Source organism: Ceratotherium simum, chromosome 35 (genome assembly GCF_057802395.1).
Source record: "Ceratotherium simum simum isolate JZ-2026a chromosome 35, ASM5780239v1, whole genome shotgun sequence".
In the NCBI taxonomy this organism is placed as follows: Eukaryota; Metazoa; Chordata; class Mammalia; order Perissodactyla; family Rhinocerotidae; genus Ceratotherium; species Ceratotherium simum.
In genome coordinates this window covers 31,401,102-31,420,177 of record NC_141934.1, presented here as the reverse complement: position 1 = coordinate 31,420,177, position 19,076 = coordinate 31,401,102, and the positions used below count along the sequence as shown (strand labels likewise).

The 19,076-nt window shown below is 46.0% G+C and overlaps 1 protein-coding gene across 1 annotated transcript in view; it reads right to left on the bottom strand.

Moving 5' to 3' along the window:
- Positions 1 to 17,683, bottom strand: part of LOC147912496 (putative chromatin regulator EP400P1) — a 37,890-nt gene extending 20,207 nt beyond the window's left edge. The window contains 3 exon segments of the mRNA XM_087423523.1: positions 14,001 to 14,637; positions 14,639 to 15,327; positions 17,121 to 17,683. Coding sequence (XP_087279649.1) covers positions 14,001 to 14,637; positions 14,639 to 15,303 — 1,302 coding nt within the window. The 5' untranslated portion in view covers positions 15,304 to 15,327; positions 17,121 to 17,683.
- Positions 17,684 to 19,076: the final 1,393 nt, after the last annotated feature.

Here is a 19,076-nt window from a genome sequence, read left to right as displayed (position 1 = left end):
TGGGGTGATAATTAGATTCACACTCTACCTAGGGTGATATTTAAGGTCATCCCCTGACTTGGTGATATTCAGCGTGCCACCTTAACTGGAGTGATATTTAAGTACACATTATGACGGGAGTGATATTTAGGGTGTCACCCTAACTGAAGTGACTTTTAGGGTTAACAGCCTGACTGAAGTGATATTTAGTGCCAGATCCTGACTGAGGTGATTTTCAGGTTTACACGTTAACTGAAGATGTTTAGGGTCACTCCTTGCTATGTTTAGGGTCACTCCCTGCCGGGGGTTATATTTAGATTTAGGGTGGTTCACATCCTAACTGGAGTGAATTTTAGGGTCACTCACTGACTGGGGTGATTAGGATCACACCCTGACTAGGTGATATTTAGAGTTCCACCTTGACTGGAGTGATATTTAGGTTCCACCCTGACTGGGGTGATATTTAGGGTCACACCCTGACTGCGGTGATATAGGTTCACATTCTTTTATTTTTTATTTTTTATTTATTTATTTTTTTGTAAGGAAGATCAGTCCTAAACCAACATCTGATGCCAATCCTCCTCTTTTTGTGCACATCTTCCTCCACTTTATATGGGACGCCGCCACAGCATGGCTTGACAAGCAGTGTGTTGGTGCGCGCCTGGGATCTGATCCTGCGAACCCTGGGCTGCCAAAGCAGAGCGCTCGCACTTAACCGCTACGCCACTGGGCCGGCCCCCAGGTTCACATTCTGACTGAGGTGATATTTAGGGTCATTCCTGACTGGAGTGATATTTAGGTTCTTACCGTGACTGAGGTGCTTTTTAGGTTCACACCTGGACTGAAATGATATTTAGGTTTATATCTTGACTGAGGTGATATTTAAGATCACACCCCGACTAGGGTGATTCTTAGGTTTAAATCCTGGCTTTTCCTCCAACTATCCATTTGTCCTTGGATAAATCACTTAAAACTCTGTATTAAGTTTTCAATTTGTTCAGTAAGGGGATCATAAAGACAATCTTAATTTTTAACATTATTTTAAAATTTCCGATATTCTAACCACCTAATTTTTATTTTCTCATTAAATCCACTAGGTGACTCCACTCTGTCTTTGAACTTGTAATACTGCTGCAGGGCCCTATATTTCCATGCAACATCCGGGGTTACCCATTCATTTTACATAATGTTGTGTTTGTGCCTGCTGTGTTTTTATATAATTTCCCTTAAGGACTAAATTAATCTTTATTATCTCTCTCCCAATCATCTAGCATGCTCCCCATCTAAAGTGTACTGAATAAGTACTCCAATTTTGTGATCAAGCTTTTTCTAACCAACCAGCTGTAACTCTACAATTAGTATTTATTCTAAGGGTAGGGTCATACTGAAGAAATAAATCTCAAAAGTAAAACTAATACCATCTTTTCTGGCCAATCACCAAAAAATCATCCCGAGCCCCTGAAGCCTGTGTGTCCCCCTCCCTATCTCACCCCTGCTCCCAGGCTTAAATATGACAACATGTGCAGCGGGGCCTGGCACTGAGCAGAAATAAAGACTGACAAGAAAAGGAGCAGGAAGGGGAGGAAAGGCAGGCTAACAGAACAAGGGAGGGTCAGAAAGGTCGGGAAGAGGGAGAGATGTGGACCACTCAGGTAGGATGCTCAAGGGTGCCCTGCAATACTTCCCACGCTGTTCACACCTTTAGATCCCTCCCTGCTCTTGACTCTGAGCGGGATGGCTAGTGTAAAAGAAGCACCAGACACAGAGATAGGACTAATTTTCAAAAGATCTCTTCAATTACACTCTGCCATATTGAAAAATATATGCAGACTCTTCAATTTCCAAATTTCTCTAAGCAGCTTAATAACAAACTACTGGTCCCATTGAGAACTAAACTCTCTTACCAGCTCTATCTGCTCTGCACTTTTGTCCTGGGAGCTGTCCGGTGGCTGGACCTCTGCACTGTGGGCTGTGTTCTGAGCTCTGGGGACTGAGGTCACAGCTGGGCCCGACATGTCTGGATGCTACAGGAGACGTCGATTTGTTGCTTGCTGGGAGGGTGCCATCTGTCTGCACAGGACAGATGGACAGGGGCACTGAGGGTGGAGACTAAGCAGGTAGCACGCTGGCTGGAAGGCGCTGAGCAGCCTGGCCAGCATCCAGCGATAGCGGTGTCAGTGCCACAGTCTGTCCAGGAAACAGCCAGTTATTCACCAGGTCGCAAACTCTACAGCTCAAGAGCTCATTACATTTTCTACTCCACTAGAACTTTTAGCAAAACGTTGCCCTATGGCCCTAACCATTTAATTTTAAGTACCTAAGAGGTAAAAAACATTTAACAATAAAAACTACTCCTTCAAATTTACTGGGAATGCACATATGCACAAATCCTTAGACAGCACAACCAGCGTCACCCTGGCCTGATTGCACGTGCGGTCTGGTGAGGACTGGCGTGTGCCAGGCTGTAGGGAGAGCTCCACTGAATACCTGGGGTGCTGCCTGCCTGTGGGCCAGGACACGGGGCGCTGGCTGCAGAATGCTGGGGCACCAAGAGCTGGCCTGGCAGCAGGGGCACAAGCGGCGAAGCTGGTAGCTGGGTCTTTTCTGGACCCTGGGGCTGTGCCTGCAGCTCTGGCAGGGGCTGCTGTGGCAGCTGCAGAGACATGGCAGTGGGGAGGCCAGCCCGGGGCAGCCTGCCGGGGAGCTGCAGAGGAGGAGTGTGCAAGTGGCCTTCTGCACTGGAGATCCTGTGGAGGGGTCGTACTGCTGCTGGCTTTGTTTCTGTCCTGTGAGCGAGCAGCCTGAGGGGTGGGAGGCATTTGTCCTGTAAGCATGAGAAACCAAACCCAGACTCTCAATATTTCAAAGCATGATGGAAACTGACCTGGAGACACTGATGGACTTCACTGCTCCCCAAAACTGAATTACTGTCCCAAATGTCCACGGTCAGATGAATGGATGGACAAAATATGGTATACACAAACAATGGAATATTATTCAGCCTTAAACAGGAAGGAAATTCTGACACATGCTAGAACATGAAGGGACCTTGAGAACATTATGCTGAGTGAAATAAGCCAGTCACAAAAGGACGAACGCTGTGCGATTTCACACACATGAAGTTCCTAGAGGAGTCAAAGTCATAGAGACAGAAAGTAGAAGGGTGAGGGCCAGAGGTTGGGGGAGGGGGATGGGAGTTAGTGCTTAATGGGGACAGAGTTTCAGTTTGGGAAGATGAAAAGTTCTGGACATGGACGTTGGGGATGGTCGCACAATGAGAATGTACTTTAATGCCACCAAGCTGTACACTTAAAAATGGTTAAAAAACAAAAAACAAAAAAACTTCAAACTGTTCTAAGACAAGATCACATTTAAAAAAAAAAAAATCATTTTTACAGCAGTTGTGCCTGTTGTAAAAGTTCTCAAAGCAGCCAATTTAAAAGATTTTATTTTACCTTATGCAAGCAAAAAAAAAAAAAAAAAAAAGGTAATTTCTAGAATCCAGTGGTGACTAACCTTTGCCTATGGCCATGAACCTAGCCCCTGTCACCACCTGTTGGGGTCGGCCCCAAAGCTGCCCCACTCCCCAGCCACCTCCCTCCCTCCCGTCAGTCCTTCACCCTCCACAGGGCGGTCTTCCTCACGCTCAGTGACTCACTCGGACTGTTCTCAGATCCACAGCAGCCCTTGGCTCAGCGTTTCTTTTCTCCGCCACCATGCTGTCCTTCTTCAGTCCCCCTTCACGTGCTACTCAAACCAGACAAGCAAACCTGCCTACACCTCGCCTGTCTCCTCCCCGCTGTGCCTTTGCCTACAGGATCCCCAATCCTGGAGGGTGCCCCCTTTGCCTCCCATCACCCAAACCCCACTCTTCCAAGGCCCAGCTCAATCACCACTTCCTCCAAGAAGCTTTCCCCGTTCCTCTTCACCAGAACTCATCTCTCCTCTTTCTCCATTGCAGGGACAGACAAACTACAGCCCGCGGGCCAAATCCAGTCTGCCGTCTGTTTTGATAAATAGTTTCATTGGGACACAGCCTATCCATTCACTTGTCCACTGTCTGTGGCCACACGGCCTGCAAAGCCTGAAAGACCATAGATGGCTCTAGAATTAAAAGTAAAATTTGAAAGTCCCTTTGACTGCACACAGGTGCATTGAGTGTCCAGCACATTTAAGGATAATCTCTAAGCCTGCACAAACACCATTAGCTTGCACACATGGCTGAGTAAACAAAACAGGCACAATCTGCCAAAAAACAATTTACACGTGGCAGAGCCTGCAATGGCCCCCAAATGCTAGCTGGATCCCCAGTCCCACCCCGGCACTCCAGGACCAGCACCCGCCAGGTGCCTCGACACAGATACTTTGTGCTGCCGGCATAGGCTGCTGGAGAGGGCCTCCTGAAGTCACCCCCGCATGCTGAAAGCCCAGCCCAGGGCAGCACACCTCCAGTCAAGGTCTCTTAGGAGAATCTGTGACATCACACTCCAATCACAGCACAAGACACTGAGCCAGGCTCTGTCTTCAGAGTTCATGCTGCACTATGCCTGCTTCTATCAGAAGTGCAGGCTACTGTGATGCTGTACAATTACAGCTCAAGCGAGCAGAACACATCCATCTACATGACAATCACTAGAGGGGTAACCTCAATCACGCTAGACTTTTCGCGGATTGGATAAACCGCATCTTTTGAGATTATCCATCTCACTTTGTTCTGATTCCAAACCTGCTGTGGAATAATTCGCTCCCCAGGTATCTTGACATTCAAGTGGGTGACCTGGTCTTTCATGTGTTTGGTTCGTGAGTGTATTGATAAACCCAGAGCTGAGGGCCAGGTCCCAGGGCCCCTGGTCCACCCCAGGTCCTGCCACTCCCTGTGTGCTGGGACGGCCTCCTATTCGAGACGACGTCTTCACCACATCTCCCACTGCAACGCACTAACTGGCCAAACTGATCAACAGCATGTTGAATTAGTTCGTTCTGAGTAAGAACAAACGAGTTCTGATTATCAGTGAAATAAGGCACAATCACTTTCCCGAGCCCATAGAACCCATTTATGACATACTTGTGGATTTTCCATTAAAAGGATAAAAAGTTGTGAAATAAAAGGCCAAAGGTATCAGGCAAGTGTCGTTTGTTTGTTTGTTTGTTTAACGCTGGTTAATTGCTACATACCTGTTAGTGTCAGTGTTTGCTGTCTCTTAAATGTTTCCATTTCCATGGTATTCATACTCCCAGGAACTGGAGTCCTCATGTGTATATGCTATCAGAAGACAAACATTTCAGAAGGTAAATGTACACTGACTTACATCACTTTGATTTTCAAAGAAGTACCTCCTCACTATCTCTCCAGTCTCTATAGCAAAGAACAAGATTTCACAGCTTAGAGCTACCAGCTGATGATTATAAATTCCAAAATACTCCATATTAGCCTTTGAACTTGACAGAAAAGAAAAAAAACTATTATCATTTGTTTCATACTTTTCTGTTTAACATCTACTAAACATAGTACAATAGAATTAGGCTTCAGAAGCAGGATCTGGGTAAGAAATGTAGTTATCACACTAACAAAAAGTCTAAGTTAGAATTAAAACATCAAAGATGTTAGTGTTAAAACTATCTAAGGCTTAAAAAAACAGTTGTATAAACTAGAGTAAAAAGTTATAATGTCAATAACTTTTTTGGAAAAAAATTAAACTCTAGTCCATAACATACCTTAACAAAAAACTTAAAAAAAAGTGGGGGTGGATCTGATGGCAAAGGCAAGCACTTCTTCATATGCAAACGAAATCTAAGTAATTAGGGAATAATACAAAAGGAAAATTCAGAAGTCTAAACATTTACTGAGCAGAGAGATCTGGGTTTCATAAAGTCTACCAAACATGAAAATATGTTTTGTAAGACCAACTCTTAACGGAAATAAGGACAAAATCATACAGACCACCACCAGGGGGGTATGGCACAGGCAAATCTGAAATGGACTAAAGGTATTTACTGCATTTTTATATTTTTATACTTGGGATAAGGCACAATAACCCTTTCCTCTTTGAAGAGCACACACTCAGTCTTTGCCTCGTCTGAGGGCAGGCTGCCTGCTGTATGCTGCCATAATCACTTCTGGCACACATCCTGAATCCTTATACAGAGATTTCTTCACCATCAACTGCATCAAAGTGACCTAGGGTGCTTTCATAAATATACGGACGACTACTTCTGAGACATGAAACCTATATGTATTGATCCTCGGGCATTATTCTTTTTTTTTTTTTTTTAAGATTTTATTTATTTTTATTTTTTCCCCCCAAAGCCCCAGTAGATAGTTGTATGTCATAGCTGCACATCCTTCTAGTTGCTGTATGTGGGACTCGGCCTCAGGATGGACGGAGAAGTGGTGCCTTGATGCGCACCCAGGATCCGAACCCGGGCCACCAGCATTGCAGCGCGCGCACTTAACCACCAAGCCACAGGGCCGGCCCTTGGGCATTATTCTTATATAAAACAACATTTTTTTCCATATCCTAATATGTGAGATCCTTTCTCAAGCAGAATGTTCAGTTTCAGAGAGCTATCTAGAAGGGAGATTCATGATGAAAACCAGCATGCAGGACCATTTCAAAGATATATCAGAATGCTGCAGCCGGCTGAGTTTCAGAAATACTGAAAAAGCTGGAAAAGACACTTTAAAGATTTTATTTATTTTTATTTTTTCCCCCCCAAGCCCCAGTGGATAGTTGTATGTCGTAGCTGCACATCCTTCTAGTTGCTGTATGCGGGACTCGGCCTCAGGATGAACGGAGAAGTGGTGCCTCGATGCGCACCCGGGATCCGAACCCGGGCCACCAGCATCGCAGCGCGCGCACTTAACCACCAAGCCACAGGGCCGGCCCTGGAAAAGATACTTTAAAAAAAAAAACTTTGCCTATAAAATTAGATAATCGCATTTCTTTGACTCAAAGTGTTAAAAAAATTTTGTTTTTATGTGAGTCCAAAGAGAATCCTAGGGTGTCAATGTATCTTTTAGCTACTTTGCTGCATAAGGCAAGCTGGATAGGCCAAATTCACCCTGACAAAGAACAGAAGGACAGGTCATAGCCCAAGGCCACAGCCCACAGGTGACCAGGCAGGTATCCCAGCCCATCAAGGCTTTGCTCTGTTCACGTGTGGCCTCTTCAGAAAGCTCAATGCTTGGTGTACAATTCCTACCACTGGCTTCCTCCAGGAGAGGGCTCTGATGTGGGTCGACAGCGAGACAGAGGACCCTAGAAAGAGGAATTCTGAATAGAAGGAGCAAGGAGTTATAAAGAAATAGACAATCGCCCAGCCTCAGGATTCGGGCCAAGCCCTAGCTAACGACAGAGAGCGTGCCTCCTCAGCGTATTCCAGCAGACAGCATGAGGAGAGGGACCAAGTGGCCGGACTGGCCGTCCCGAGCCCAAAGCCCAGCGCCACTCCAGCACCACTCAGCCGGCCAGCTGCATCTCCAGGGGCCCACATATCCGCCTCTCCCTAACAATCCACCAGACTGCAGATTAAAATAATGTTTGCACAACATCACCTATACAGTATTCTTGCCAAAAATGTTTAAACTGAATCTAATATTAAGGAAACTCAGAAAAACCCAAGTTGTGGCAACTCTAAGAGCAACTGCCCTGGGCCCTTCAAAAACATCAGTGTCGTGAGAGAGAAGGAAGGAACAAACGCTGTTCTAGATGAAGGTAGGCGAGGCAGACATGGCAGCTAAAAGCACCGCAGGGCCCTCGTCTGAATCCTGGGTTGAAAACAACCCAGCTACAGAGGATATTCTGAGACAGGGGGGAAGTTTTAAATATTACTGCATCAAAGTTAATGGGTATGATATAGTATTATGGCCATGCAGGCAAACATCCTTGTTAGGAGATACATGACAAGTATTCAGAAATGAAACATCTGATCTAAAACTTGAACATGATTTGGAGAAAAAGTGTGATGATAGACTGATTGATAGACAGACAGATAAATTAGATATATTAGATAGAGACAGATAGACAGACACAGACAGAGAACACATAAATGTGAGAAATGTGAGTCTGGGTGAAGGGCTATTAGTATTCACTGCACTATTCTTTCTACATTTTCTGTAAGTTTGAATAACAATTTGGGGAAAACTCATAATGCTCTAGTATATGAAATGAAAACAGTTATAGAAAGTTTGACTTCACCATAATACAATATCAATTTAAAGTTGAAATAAAAATTTTAAAAGTGATTTTTGTAAAAATTCTGTATGTAAATAAATCAAATTGTTTCACACAAGCCCATAATATTTTAGCCACATTCCATAAAGACGCCATCACAAACGTGAGTTATAGTTCACACTCCCGGCCAACTGAAGCACCTAATGAGTCTCCCACACATTTTGGCACGTTGCTGAAAGCAGTTTCACGCTTTATTATGCAATGTCCTGTACTCCTTCCAATATTTTCTAAACTATGTTCCGAGAAGACTCAAGGGCAGAAACTTGCAATGTTATTTCTTTTGTATCTGCTACAACGTAGATCACTAATGAGTTGGTGACAAAATATTTGTTAAGGTGAAAACCAAGGCTTCCTAAATGCTTCCATAGATAATGATCAATTTACAAAAATTAAAGAATTCACATTCCTCACGGCCAGTGGGTTTGAGACGCACACTGAACTCAATTTCAGTTGTTAAGAACACAGACGTGAGAAGGGAACTGAGCAGGCTTTGGTCTGTGTGTGGGTCCCAGTGCCCCCCAGGGCACAAATGGAGAGCGCCTTTCCACTCAGACAGCCCCACCTCTGCTCACAAGAGCCCCCTGTCCTTCTTCCACTTTCTCCAGGAGGACCCTTCCTCTGGGATTCTGCATGTGCTGCCAATGTCACATCTGTCACTCTGAAGTAAAGCTGTGTTGTAAATACTCCCTCCCTCACTAGTCAATTCTGTACCATCAACGGTGCCAGCTGATTGAACATTAAAACTGTGAGTGTCTTCAGCTATATGCACATATATATTCAGTGCATATTTTTCTATAAAAGTATACAGCACACCATTAGGATGGTTGCTATTATAATTTAAAAAACAGAAAATAAAGTGTTGGTGAGGAAGTAAAGAAACTGGAACCCTTGTGCACTGCTGGTGGGAATGTAAAATGGTGCAGCCGCTATGGAAGACAGTATGGCAGTTACTCAAAAAATTAAACAACGAATTACCATATGATCCAGCAATTCCACTTCTGGGGATAAACCCAAAAGAACTGAAAGCAGGGTCTCGAGATATTTGCACAACCATGTCCCCTGCAGCATTATTCACAACAGTTAAATGTGGAAGCAACTCAAGTGTCCACTGACTGCTGAACAGACAAGGGAATACTATTCCATGCCTTAAAAAAGAAGGAAATTCTGACACATGCTACATCGTGAATCATTCTGCAAGTGAAATAAGCCAGTCACAAAAGGACAAACACTGTATGATCCCACTTACATGAGGGCCTAGAGGAGTCAAATTCATAGGGACAGAAAGGAGAAGGGCAGGTGCCAGGGGCTGGGGGAGGGGGATCGGGACTTGTTGTCTAATGGGGACAGAGTTTCAATTTCCGAAAGTTCTGGAGATGGATGCTGGTGATGACTGCACAACAATGTGAACGTACCTAATGCCACTGAACTGTATGCTTACAAACGGCTAAAATGGTACATTTTATGTGCTGTGTATTTTTTTCTCAGTTTACAGAAACAAAGTAACTGAGTTGTGGTTTCCAGGTACTTCCTTGTATTCTGAAACCTAGACTCATTATTCTTTGCTCCTCATCCCCTAAAACATGTCCAAAGAACAAAATAAACTCACTCCAGCAAGGAAATAATTTAGAAATTTTACTTCTTTTTTAAAAAGCACACAAAAAAAGAAAGGGGGATGAGAGGCCAGCCCTGGCGGCCTAGTGGTTAAGTTAGGCGTGCTCCACTTTAGCCACCAGGGCTCGGTTCCCGGGCATGGACCTACACCACTCGTGTGTCAGCAGCCGGGCTGTGGTGGTGGCTAACAAACAAAAAGAGGAAGATTGGCAACAGATGTTAGCTTAGGGTGACTCTTCCTCAGGAAAAAAAAAAGGGGGGGGGATGAGGAGAAAAATCTGTCACAAAGAGGCCACAAGCATACAAAAAGTATAAAAAAGCAAATGTATCAGAAAAACAAATAAAACTGAAAAACATTCCAGCTGAAAAGTTAACAGATGTAAGCCAATGAACCAGAGACGAACACTTCTTAATTTCAATAGTAGGAAAAAAATAATAACATAATTCATGTATTAAAACTTTGAGACTTCATAAAGTCCTCTCAATATGTATTTTTAACTACAAAGGATGAGCTCTTAGAAAATATCTGCATTCTTCCAGAGAACACCAAACCCCCAAATCCGAGTGAGGAAAATCTGGGATGAGGCTACATTTGAGAACCTTGAAAAGCACCTGAAATGGTTGCTGCTGGGATGAAAAAGCAGCAGAAACATTTGGAGGAAGCTGGGTTGCTATAGCAACAGGAGTACCAGTCTGCCCATCCTTTCCTGTCACAACCTTTAGCTGAGAGGAAATACTTGAAGACAAAGGAGGAAAAAGGGAAAATCATTTTTAAACTTTTCAAAGTTGACCAATACCTGCATTTCACACTCAGATGGTGGGACCTCACTGAAGAGGGGACACAAGTGAGTTGCCACCGTGTGATTCTGGATGAACACAGTTGAACACACAGTTATTTGCCACTGTTACTGACTCACAAGTAGGCTGGAAAGAATAAAACTAGGACCTCAGCACTGAAAAGTTTGTTTTAACTCCAGTTTGAACCTTAATTTCAATAAGACACATTTAGTTGCTGACAGGTAACAAGTCAGGCATGACAGCTGTCTTCAGTGGACAGTTACAGCCATGAGCCCAGAAGGGAGGGGATGGCGGTATGCAGCTGACTGGGGAGGGCATACGTGGGGGAGGAGGGAATGAGAAGGACACACACACACACACTGAAAATGTATACTCTCTTAAAAACACATTTTGATCTGACAAAGCAGAAGAGGACAAGTTAACCTGCATATCCGCGATAATGCACTTCCTAGAGTTAAGCAAATGAGAGTCATTCAAGAGGAATTATCTGCTCCTAGTCCAGGGCATTCGAATGGAATATACTCTTAAATTAAATTAACTCAAAGTGAAACAGCACTTCACATCTTAAAAGCTCACAAGGGGAAATATAACAAAAGAAACTGGTTCATCTGGCTAAACACGTCTAGAAGGCTAATTATAAACAAACATATCATAAATAATAAAAACTAAACCTTAATATTTATCAGTACCCTGGAAAAAATGAACACTTAAAAAAAATCAAATAAGTAAGATGGTAAATTTTATGTTCTGTATATGTTACCACAATTAAATTTTTTAAAAAATCAAGAAAGTTAACTCTCTAATCAAGTGAGCTTGAATGAAATGTACAAACATTTCTCATTCACTCAGGAACCTGCAATGTAATTGCTAATCAAAATGCCTAAAACAGCTGACATTGGCTAACTGTCTTGGCCTCAGCAGGAATCCAGTTCTATTAGGAGGTACCGAAGCCTTTAATGTTGACCCAGAAGGAGAGAACCATATTAAAAAAGTGGGAGTTTTTGGCATTTTGGCAGGCTGGGGAGTAATCAGCAATGCCTAGGGAAGGAGAAGACTTTGAGCTCTGAGGTCCTCTGAGTGACGTCCATGCTGTGGGCACGTGCAGAGGCCTCTGCCTGAAGTTCATCTGGGGGCTGAGGCATTGAAAGTTGAAGGAGATAAACTGTTAGTAGAGTTTGCTCCTTCTTGGAAGGTAAGAAGCCACAAGTCTCCTCACACGTTTAAAACACTGAAATTGAATGTTATGGAGTAGTTCACCTTAGTGAAAAGGTTAAAAGGGATAGAGGTGGACCCCTCTCTTGACACTCACAGTTTCTGAGACACTGACTACAAATATATCACTCAAAGGTCTCAAGGGGAAATCCTACTATATTGAGAAGCAAAATTAGAAAAACATACTGAAGATAAGAAAATAAAGCATTAAATCCCAACATAGGTTTACATACTGACTTCTAGAGCACTTCTGAAAAGCTCCTGAAAACTCAACTTAATGATTTTTAAAGTTTTAAAAAATATATCAACATAACCACTCAAAGGTTTAAAAAGTGTGTTTTCACTTGTACCAACTCTCCAAGTAAATAACCCATGGGCAAAGTTACTTAATTTCACTTAAACAATTTGGTTGAAATCGATACTTGCTAGCTCCCAAAAATCTTATGGCTCCAGTGAAGTCTGCTAAGAGAGCTGACGTTAGTGGGGCAGACTTAAAATACACAGCGAGCACTTGGAACGGGAACAATATGACGTAGAGGAAACGTTCATGGAAGTCTGAATCTCAGTAAATGTTAGTAGAATCCAACATTCTCTTGTGAAATGACGGTAAAATATGAACTCCTGAGATGCTAGTCAGATTCCATAAAAACTTGTTTCTATTATTTAGTAGTAAAATTAATAGAAGAATTAACTTACTATTAGTCTGACTATCACAGCTTTTGGAATGTTCATCTTCAGTGTTTCTTGTTTCTCACATAATCAACTTCCTAAGTAGACCTTCAGCTTCTCCCACAAGGTCTGCAGGACACTGCACTCCAGTTGTCATCTAGTTCCAAATATTCCATGATTTCCATTAGGATATTCTCTTCAACTCATGAATTTCTTAGAAGTAAGTTCCTTAGTTTCCAAACATAATACTTTTTTTTTTTTTTTTTTGCTGAGGAAGATCAGCCCTGAGCTAACATCCATGCCCATCTTCCTCTATTTTGTATATGGGATGCTGCCACAGAATGGCTTGATGAGCAGTGCATAGGTCTGCACCCGGATCCGAACCCACGAACCCCGGGCCGCTGAAGCAGAGAGTGCAAACAACCACTACACCACCAGGCCAGCCCCCCAAACATAATATATTTTTTAAATAATTGATTTCTAATTTTATTCATTGTATACAGAGAATGGTCCACATGGGGTTGATGTTTAAAATTCTATTGAGGTTTCCTTTGGTGTCAATTTACAAAAAATGTCCATGTATCTTTCCTTTTTTTAATTTACTCTTTTTTTTTTTTTTTTTTTGGCTGAGGAAGATTCACCCTGAGCTAACGTCTGTTGCCAATCCTCCTCTTTTTGTATGTGAGCTGCCACCACAGCATGGCCACTGACAGACAAGTGGTGTGGGTCCAAACCCAGGAACCAAACCCAGGCCCCTGAGGTAGAGCATGCAGAACTTAACCACTAGGCCACGGGGGCTGGCCCCCATGTATCTTTTAAAATAATGATTTCACTTTGTTGAATGAAAGTTTTTAAACACACATGCCCATTTATATCTATATATGTACACATACATAAAGTCAAACAGGATAATTCGTGTTGTTAATTTGTGTTGTTCACATGTTCTATATCCTTATAATTATTTCCTTGATTTATTATTTTCTGAGAGAAATGCTAAAATCTCGTCATACAATTGTGGACTTAAGAATTCCCTCTTGAAATTTTGTCAATTGTGCCTGAAACATTTTGAGTCTAAGTTAGATCTACAACTAACACAGAGACTCTAACACCGAGATGCGTCTGTTCAGGATTCTCAGCCTCAGACGGCGGCCAGCCCTGCCGGCAGGGCACTGCAGAGGTGGCTGTGGGCGCCACCACTCAGAGCAGCACAGCCTGGAGCAGTGATGGGAGGAACTAGAGGGACCTTTAGAGGGAGGGGTGAGCGGCCGGCATGTGGGTGCTAGCAGACTCAGCTACGTGCAGGGTCCCCGAACCATCCTCCATAAACAGGAGGGTCTCTGCACCTCTCTAAGACAGCTATCAAGTCACCATAACAGTGTTTTGGTGAAAAAGTAAAGTGTCTAGAACACTTGCTTTAAGATGATGCAATTTCACTTGTGATGGTAGAAGCCATGACACCCACTTCCATAACAAGAAACTACACACAAGAATTTTTACCTCATCGTTAATAGCCTCAGACTGCTCCTCCTCCTCTTCTTCCTCAAGGTCCAAATCATTCTGCCTCAGATAAGCTTGTAACGGGGCATAATGTTTCTTCTTGAAAGCTAAGAAATCCATCATGTTCCCTTGAAGGTGTTGCAAGAAAAACAGTTCGATCAAATACTCCTTGAAGGCCTCCTTCAGCGCCTCCATCTCTCTGTAGTGGTAGCCCAGGCACTGCTTCCTCATCTCAGCCAGCTCCTGGGAGGCCGGGGGGATCTCCTCCAACTTCTTGGGAGCCTTTCTCACCCCCGCACTCCCCGCAGACGTGAGAGGAAGGCTGGAGAGGCCCAGGGGCACTGTGGTCCTGGAAGGGCTGGTGGGGGGAGGTGGGGACGTCATCCCAAATGCTGCAGTACCCCCAACCCCGACTCCGACCCCGGGAAGCAGAGGTCTGGTCAGCGGCGGTCCCTGCAGCACCTGCTGCTGCTGGATCAGCTGCCCCTGGATGATGCTGCTGATCTGGGGTGGCAAGCTGGCCGTGGTGATGTGGCTGGGGCTGGCCAGCGGCTGCAGGCTGGCCCCGCCCGAGGCTGCAGGGCTCTGGGGTCCCAGGTGGTGGACGGTCCCCCCGGACTGTGCGTGGGGCTGCGAGTCTCCGTTCTCTGACCATGATGGGAGTCCCTGTGTGCTGCAGCTGAACCTGGGCTGCTGGAGCCATCTGGGCAAGGCCCGGGCCCTCCTGAAACACAAAGTGCCCGCCACTGGACGGGCTCAAGCTGATCTGCCTCACCAGCACGCTGGCGTCCACAAAGCCCCCAGTGGGACTGCTGCTGCAAAGGCCCAGGCCAGGGCCAGGGGCGCCCGCCCGCACACTCTGCAGGCCTGGCCCCGGCCCAGGGCTGGGCTGGGTGGGGCTCTGAGTCTGCACCTGTTGGGACAGCGGTGAGGTAACCTGGATGTATGACGGAGATCCACGCTCAAACCGCCTCTGCTGGGCACTGAACTGAAAACCTGGAGAAGTGGGGCTGGGGAGCGGCAGAGGGGCGAGCGTGATCTGTGGGCTTCCTCCCACCACTGGTCCAACATTCTGAAGGGCGATGCTCACGTTCTGCCCAGCCACGGGACTCCTATTCACGAGCTGCTGAACTTGGTAACCGGGTGACTGGGGTGCAGACGGGCTCGCCGACGGCGCGAAGGGTGTGGCGGGGGACCGGGGTGGATTTGGATGGGCCTGCTGCTCCTCTCCTTCGCTGCCGGCGAAGGCCCTGGACCTCTGCAGCTGGTGCTGGACATTCTGAGGCCCGCTGCCATGGTGCATTATCACTTCTTTATGAAATAATTCCTAAAAAAATGCAGAAAAGATAAGATTCAGTGAGGCAAATTTTATTTCTAGTCATCTTTCTGAGTGCCCTACATGGGCATTTAGAAAGTCTGGCACCGTGTCAAAAGGCGTACCCTAATGACTTGCTTTAGAAGTAGGCAAGCCAGCTGCCGTGGTTAATAACAATTAGGCACAAAATGATTACTTCAGGGGGGCAAAACCTTTACAGGGGAGCAATTTCAGATTAAAATAACTGCTCAGCAAGACATGTTCAGTAACACTTTTCTACATCAAATTTTTCATGAACTAAAGAAGGGGCTTAATTCAATTCTACTGGCTAGTGGCTTCTGAGCTGATTGACGGTAATGAGGACAGGGCAAGGAGGAGCAAGAGGAGACTAAAGACACTGGCTAACATTTACCGGGGCCAGTCCTCTGTGCTCCAGGCACAGCGCTCAAGGCTTTCCATCCCTCACCTCGCTGGCTGTTCATGAGAAAGCCATGAGGCCAATTCACATTCTACACAGAAGGAACTGAGGCCATGAGAGGGGAAGACCCCACTGAGCTAAGAGGCAGTAGCCGTCTTCAGCCCCAGGCTCTCCAGCTCCAAGGCCGTGTGCCCACCATTGAGCCTAGCACCTGGGTAAGTCCTAGCCAGACACAGCCTTGCCCTGAATCTGGATTTGGGTAGTGTTGACCCAACTCAGTGCTGGAGCACCACGTCCCTGGATTTGAGCCTGTGTGAAGACTGAACACTCTGTTGACAGTTTTTAGCATCTACCCTGGAAACTAAGGGTGGAAACTAAATCCTAGAGGGACTCAGTGATTAGCACTTAGGGGCTAGCTGTCTGGTGGAAAACAGTGAGTGGAACTAGACAGGTTCTGAAGTAGTCACTCCAGAGACAGACCAGACACCTGGCGCACAGTGGGCCTGAAGCTCCTGCTGTGCCGACTTTCACCACCATGACTTCGAACTAAAGCCCAGGACACAGAAGATTCCCTACTGCCAAATATTTTTTAATAAAGTACATGTATTATAGACAAATGCATTTTATAAGACAGCTCAGATCTCATTTTTCTCCATCACAATACATCATATAAATTCAGGGGAAACATTTAAAAGTTGCAATAACACCACCAACTACTGCAGCTGCCTTTGCCAAAGCTTGATGCTCAGAGATGTTCATGACAGTGTTTCATATGAAAATTGCATGTAAATTCAACACCAAATAGAAGGGAACAGTGGGTCAGTCCTGAGATGACATAGTTTACAGTCAAGGAAATTACTACAAAGAGTGTTTAAGTAAAATGTTTGTATTAGATTTCAAATGGAAAAATTCAAGACACAAAATTATGTAGTTTTTAAAGATTTAATAAAAAGACTCAAAATGTGTCAATAGATGGTTGTTGCTGGGTTAGGTGGATTATAATGATTTTTCTCCCTTTTTACACTTTTGCACTTTCTAAATGTTCTATAATTGGTATGTGGGTTTTTTTATATTCAGGAAAGAAAAAGTGTCTTTTTAAAAATTGCTTTTCCTTAGTAAGTAAGGCCAGGTAGGGAAATTTTGCACCACTCTGAACTTGGTAAAACAATAATTTCTTAAAAGTTGCAAAGAACCTGCCAGTGGGGCATGATGGAATAAGACCGATATGTCCTCGCTGCGGACTGCTGTGCAGCGATCAAGAGAACCAACTGTTGATCTGTCTCCCGTCTTGAACAGATGCTGGAGACACATCGCTAAGTGAAGAGAAAGGGAAGAGGAGAGAAGGAGTAAAGAAGACTAAGGAGGACAGACAGAAAGGAATTCTTACCTTTTCTACATTGTTCGAATTCTTCTTATGAGGATGTATTTTGTAGTATTTAAAACTAACTTAAAAACATGGCTCATTCCAAGGTACAAGAAACATGACTTTGGCAAATCACAGTTTTCCGCAGTATCTTGAGATTCAAGGTCAGAAACTGGAACTTGCATTTCTCGCGCCGTTTTCCGTGAGGCGCCTCCACGCTGGGCAGTTCCTCCCACAGCCGCCGCAGGGGTCCGCGCGGGGCTGCTGCCCGGGACCCCTGACCACCTGCCCTTCTGGGGGCAAAGCCGGCTCACCCCGACCACGGCCACAGCCGCCACAGGCGCCGGCGGGTCAGCACCGCGGACAGCGGCCTCCCGGGGCGGGGTCACCGGGGCGGGGGGTCACAGAAATGGGCGTCACCGGGACGCGGTCACGGGAGAGAGCGGCGACTCCATCGTGGGCGGGGGTCACCGAGGCAGGGGTCACGGGGGGCGACTCCACCGTGAGGGGGGGCGGGGCGGCAGCGGGGCCGAGGGGAAGGCTGCCCCGCCCCTCACGCCCGTCCCCTCCCGGCGCGGACACGCGGGCCGGCTCTGGCCCTTCGCACGCGGCGGCGGCCCAGGGGGCAGCCCGACCCACGGACCCAGACAAAACCGGCCGGCCCCAGTGCGCAGGCGCAGCGCAGACGCTCGGAGCTGGCGGCGGGGCGGGACGGAGGACCCGGAGGAAGGGGGCGGGGCCTACACGCGGCCCTCCGTCGGCGCCTGCGCACTCCTCCGCCTCCCTTCCGCGGTCACCCGCGTGTACGCCTTCATTCCTCCAAGCGTGCTTGCGTCCAAGCTGAAGTCCGTTTTTCCGTCCGCCCGCCCACCCATCCATCGACCAGACACTTACTGCCTGTTGCATTGACCAAGCACATCTAGTACTTGCGCTCCCCGCGGAGGGTCGTGTATTCGTAAATACACGCCCCGACGGAAGGAAGCGCAGGGCAGCTGGTGCAGTGAGGTGCTGGTGGAGCGCCGATCTCAGGCCGCGGGGAGGAGTCGGCGGGTAGAGGCTCCACAGGCTGAAAGCGGGATCTGAGGATCCACAGGGTGGTTCTTGCTCTGGCCTTTGACCAGGGAAATGCGCTAGTGTGTCCTTGGTTTCACTCTTGCTGCCTTTAGTCACATCTCCACTGCAGACAGGGAGAGCTTTCACAATTGTAAATCAAGTTGTCTTCCCAGCTTCAACCTTGCCCATATACTTAGGATGAAATCCTGATGGCTGTCATGACCTTGCCCGTTTCTTCTCAAGTATTTTATCCTTGAGCTGCCTGCTGGAATGGAACCTCCTTTTCTATTTTGCTCACAGCTATAGCTCCAGGGCCTAGACAAACTGCCACATAGTACACACTCAATAAACATCAGTTGAATACACCAATAATTTATCCAGTCAAGTGGGACCTTTGGAAGATTAGTTTACTTTGAGGTGTGCAGCTGAGGGCAGAGCAGGGAAGAACTGCTGCCCAGAATCTATGGCAGAAGGGTTCCCTTCTCTCCCAAGGGCCCCTAAATCACAGTCCCCAGTCTGGAAAGTGGAGAGGGCACTGACACGGGATCTGAACACCTGATAGAGGTTAGAGTTGACTGAGAGATCTAAGTGAGACCTCTAAAGCTGGCATAGTCAGGTGGCCTGCGGGCAAGCCTATAGGGCGTGTTTTATGTTAATCTGAATTTAGATGCCCTATGTATTGGAGGTGGTGGCAAAGGACTCATGGGTTCAGAAGTGCTATCCACTGTGGCCAGACAGCAGAATCACTTCACCTGAGTGACCCCAGCCCCCACTAGAATGCACACAGAAAGACAGCCTGGTGGCCAGGTAAGCGTGCTCTAGCCCTGCTGCCACATGTACAGCTGGCAAAGACGTGATCATAGAGTTTGTGATGGAATGACAGCTCTGAAAACAGCCTTCTCCACTGAGAATAATCACAATGAAATA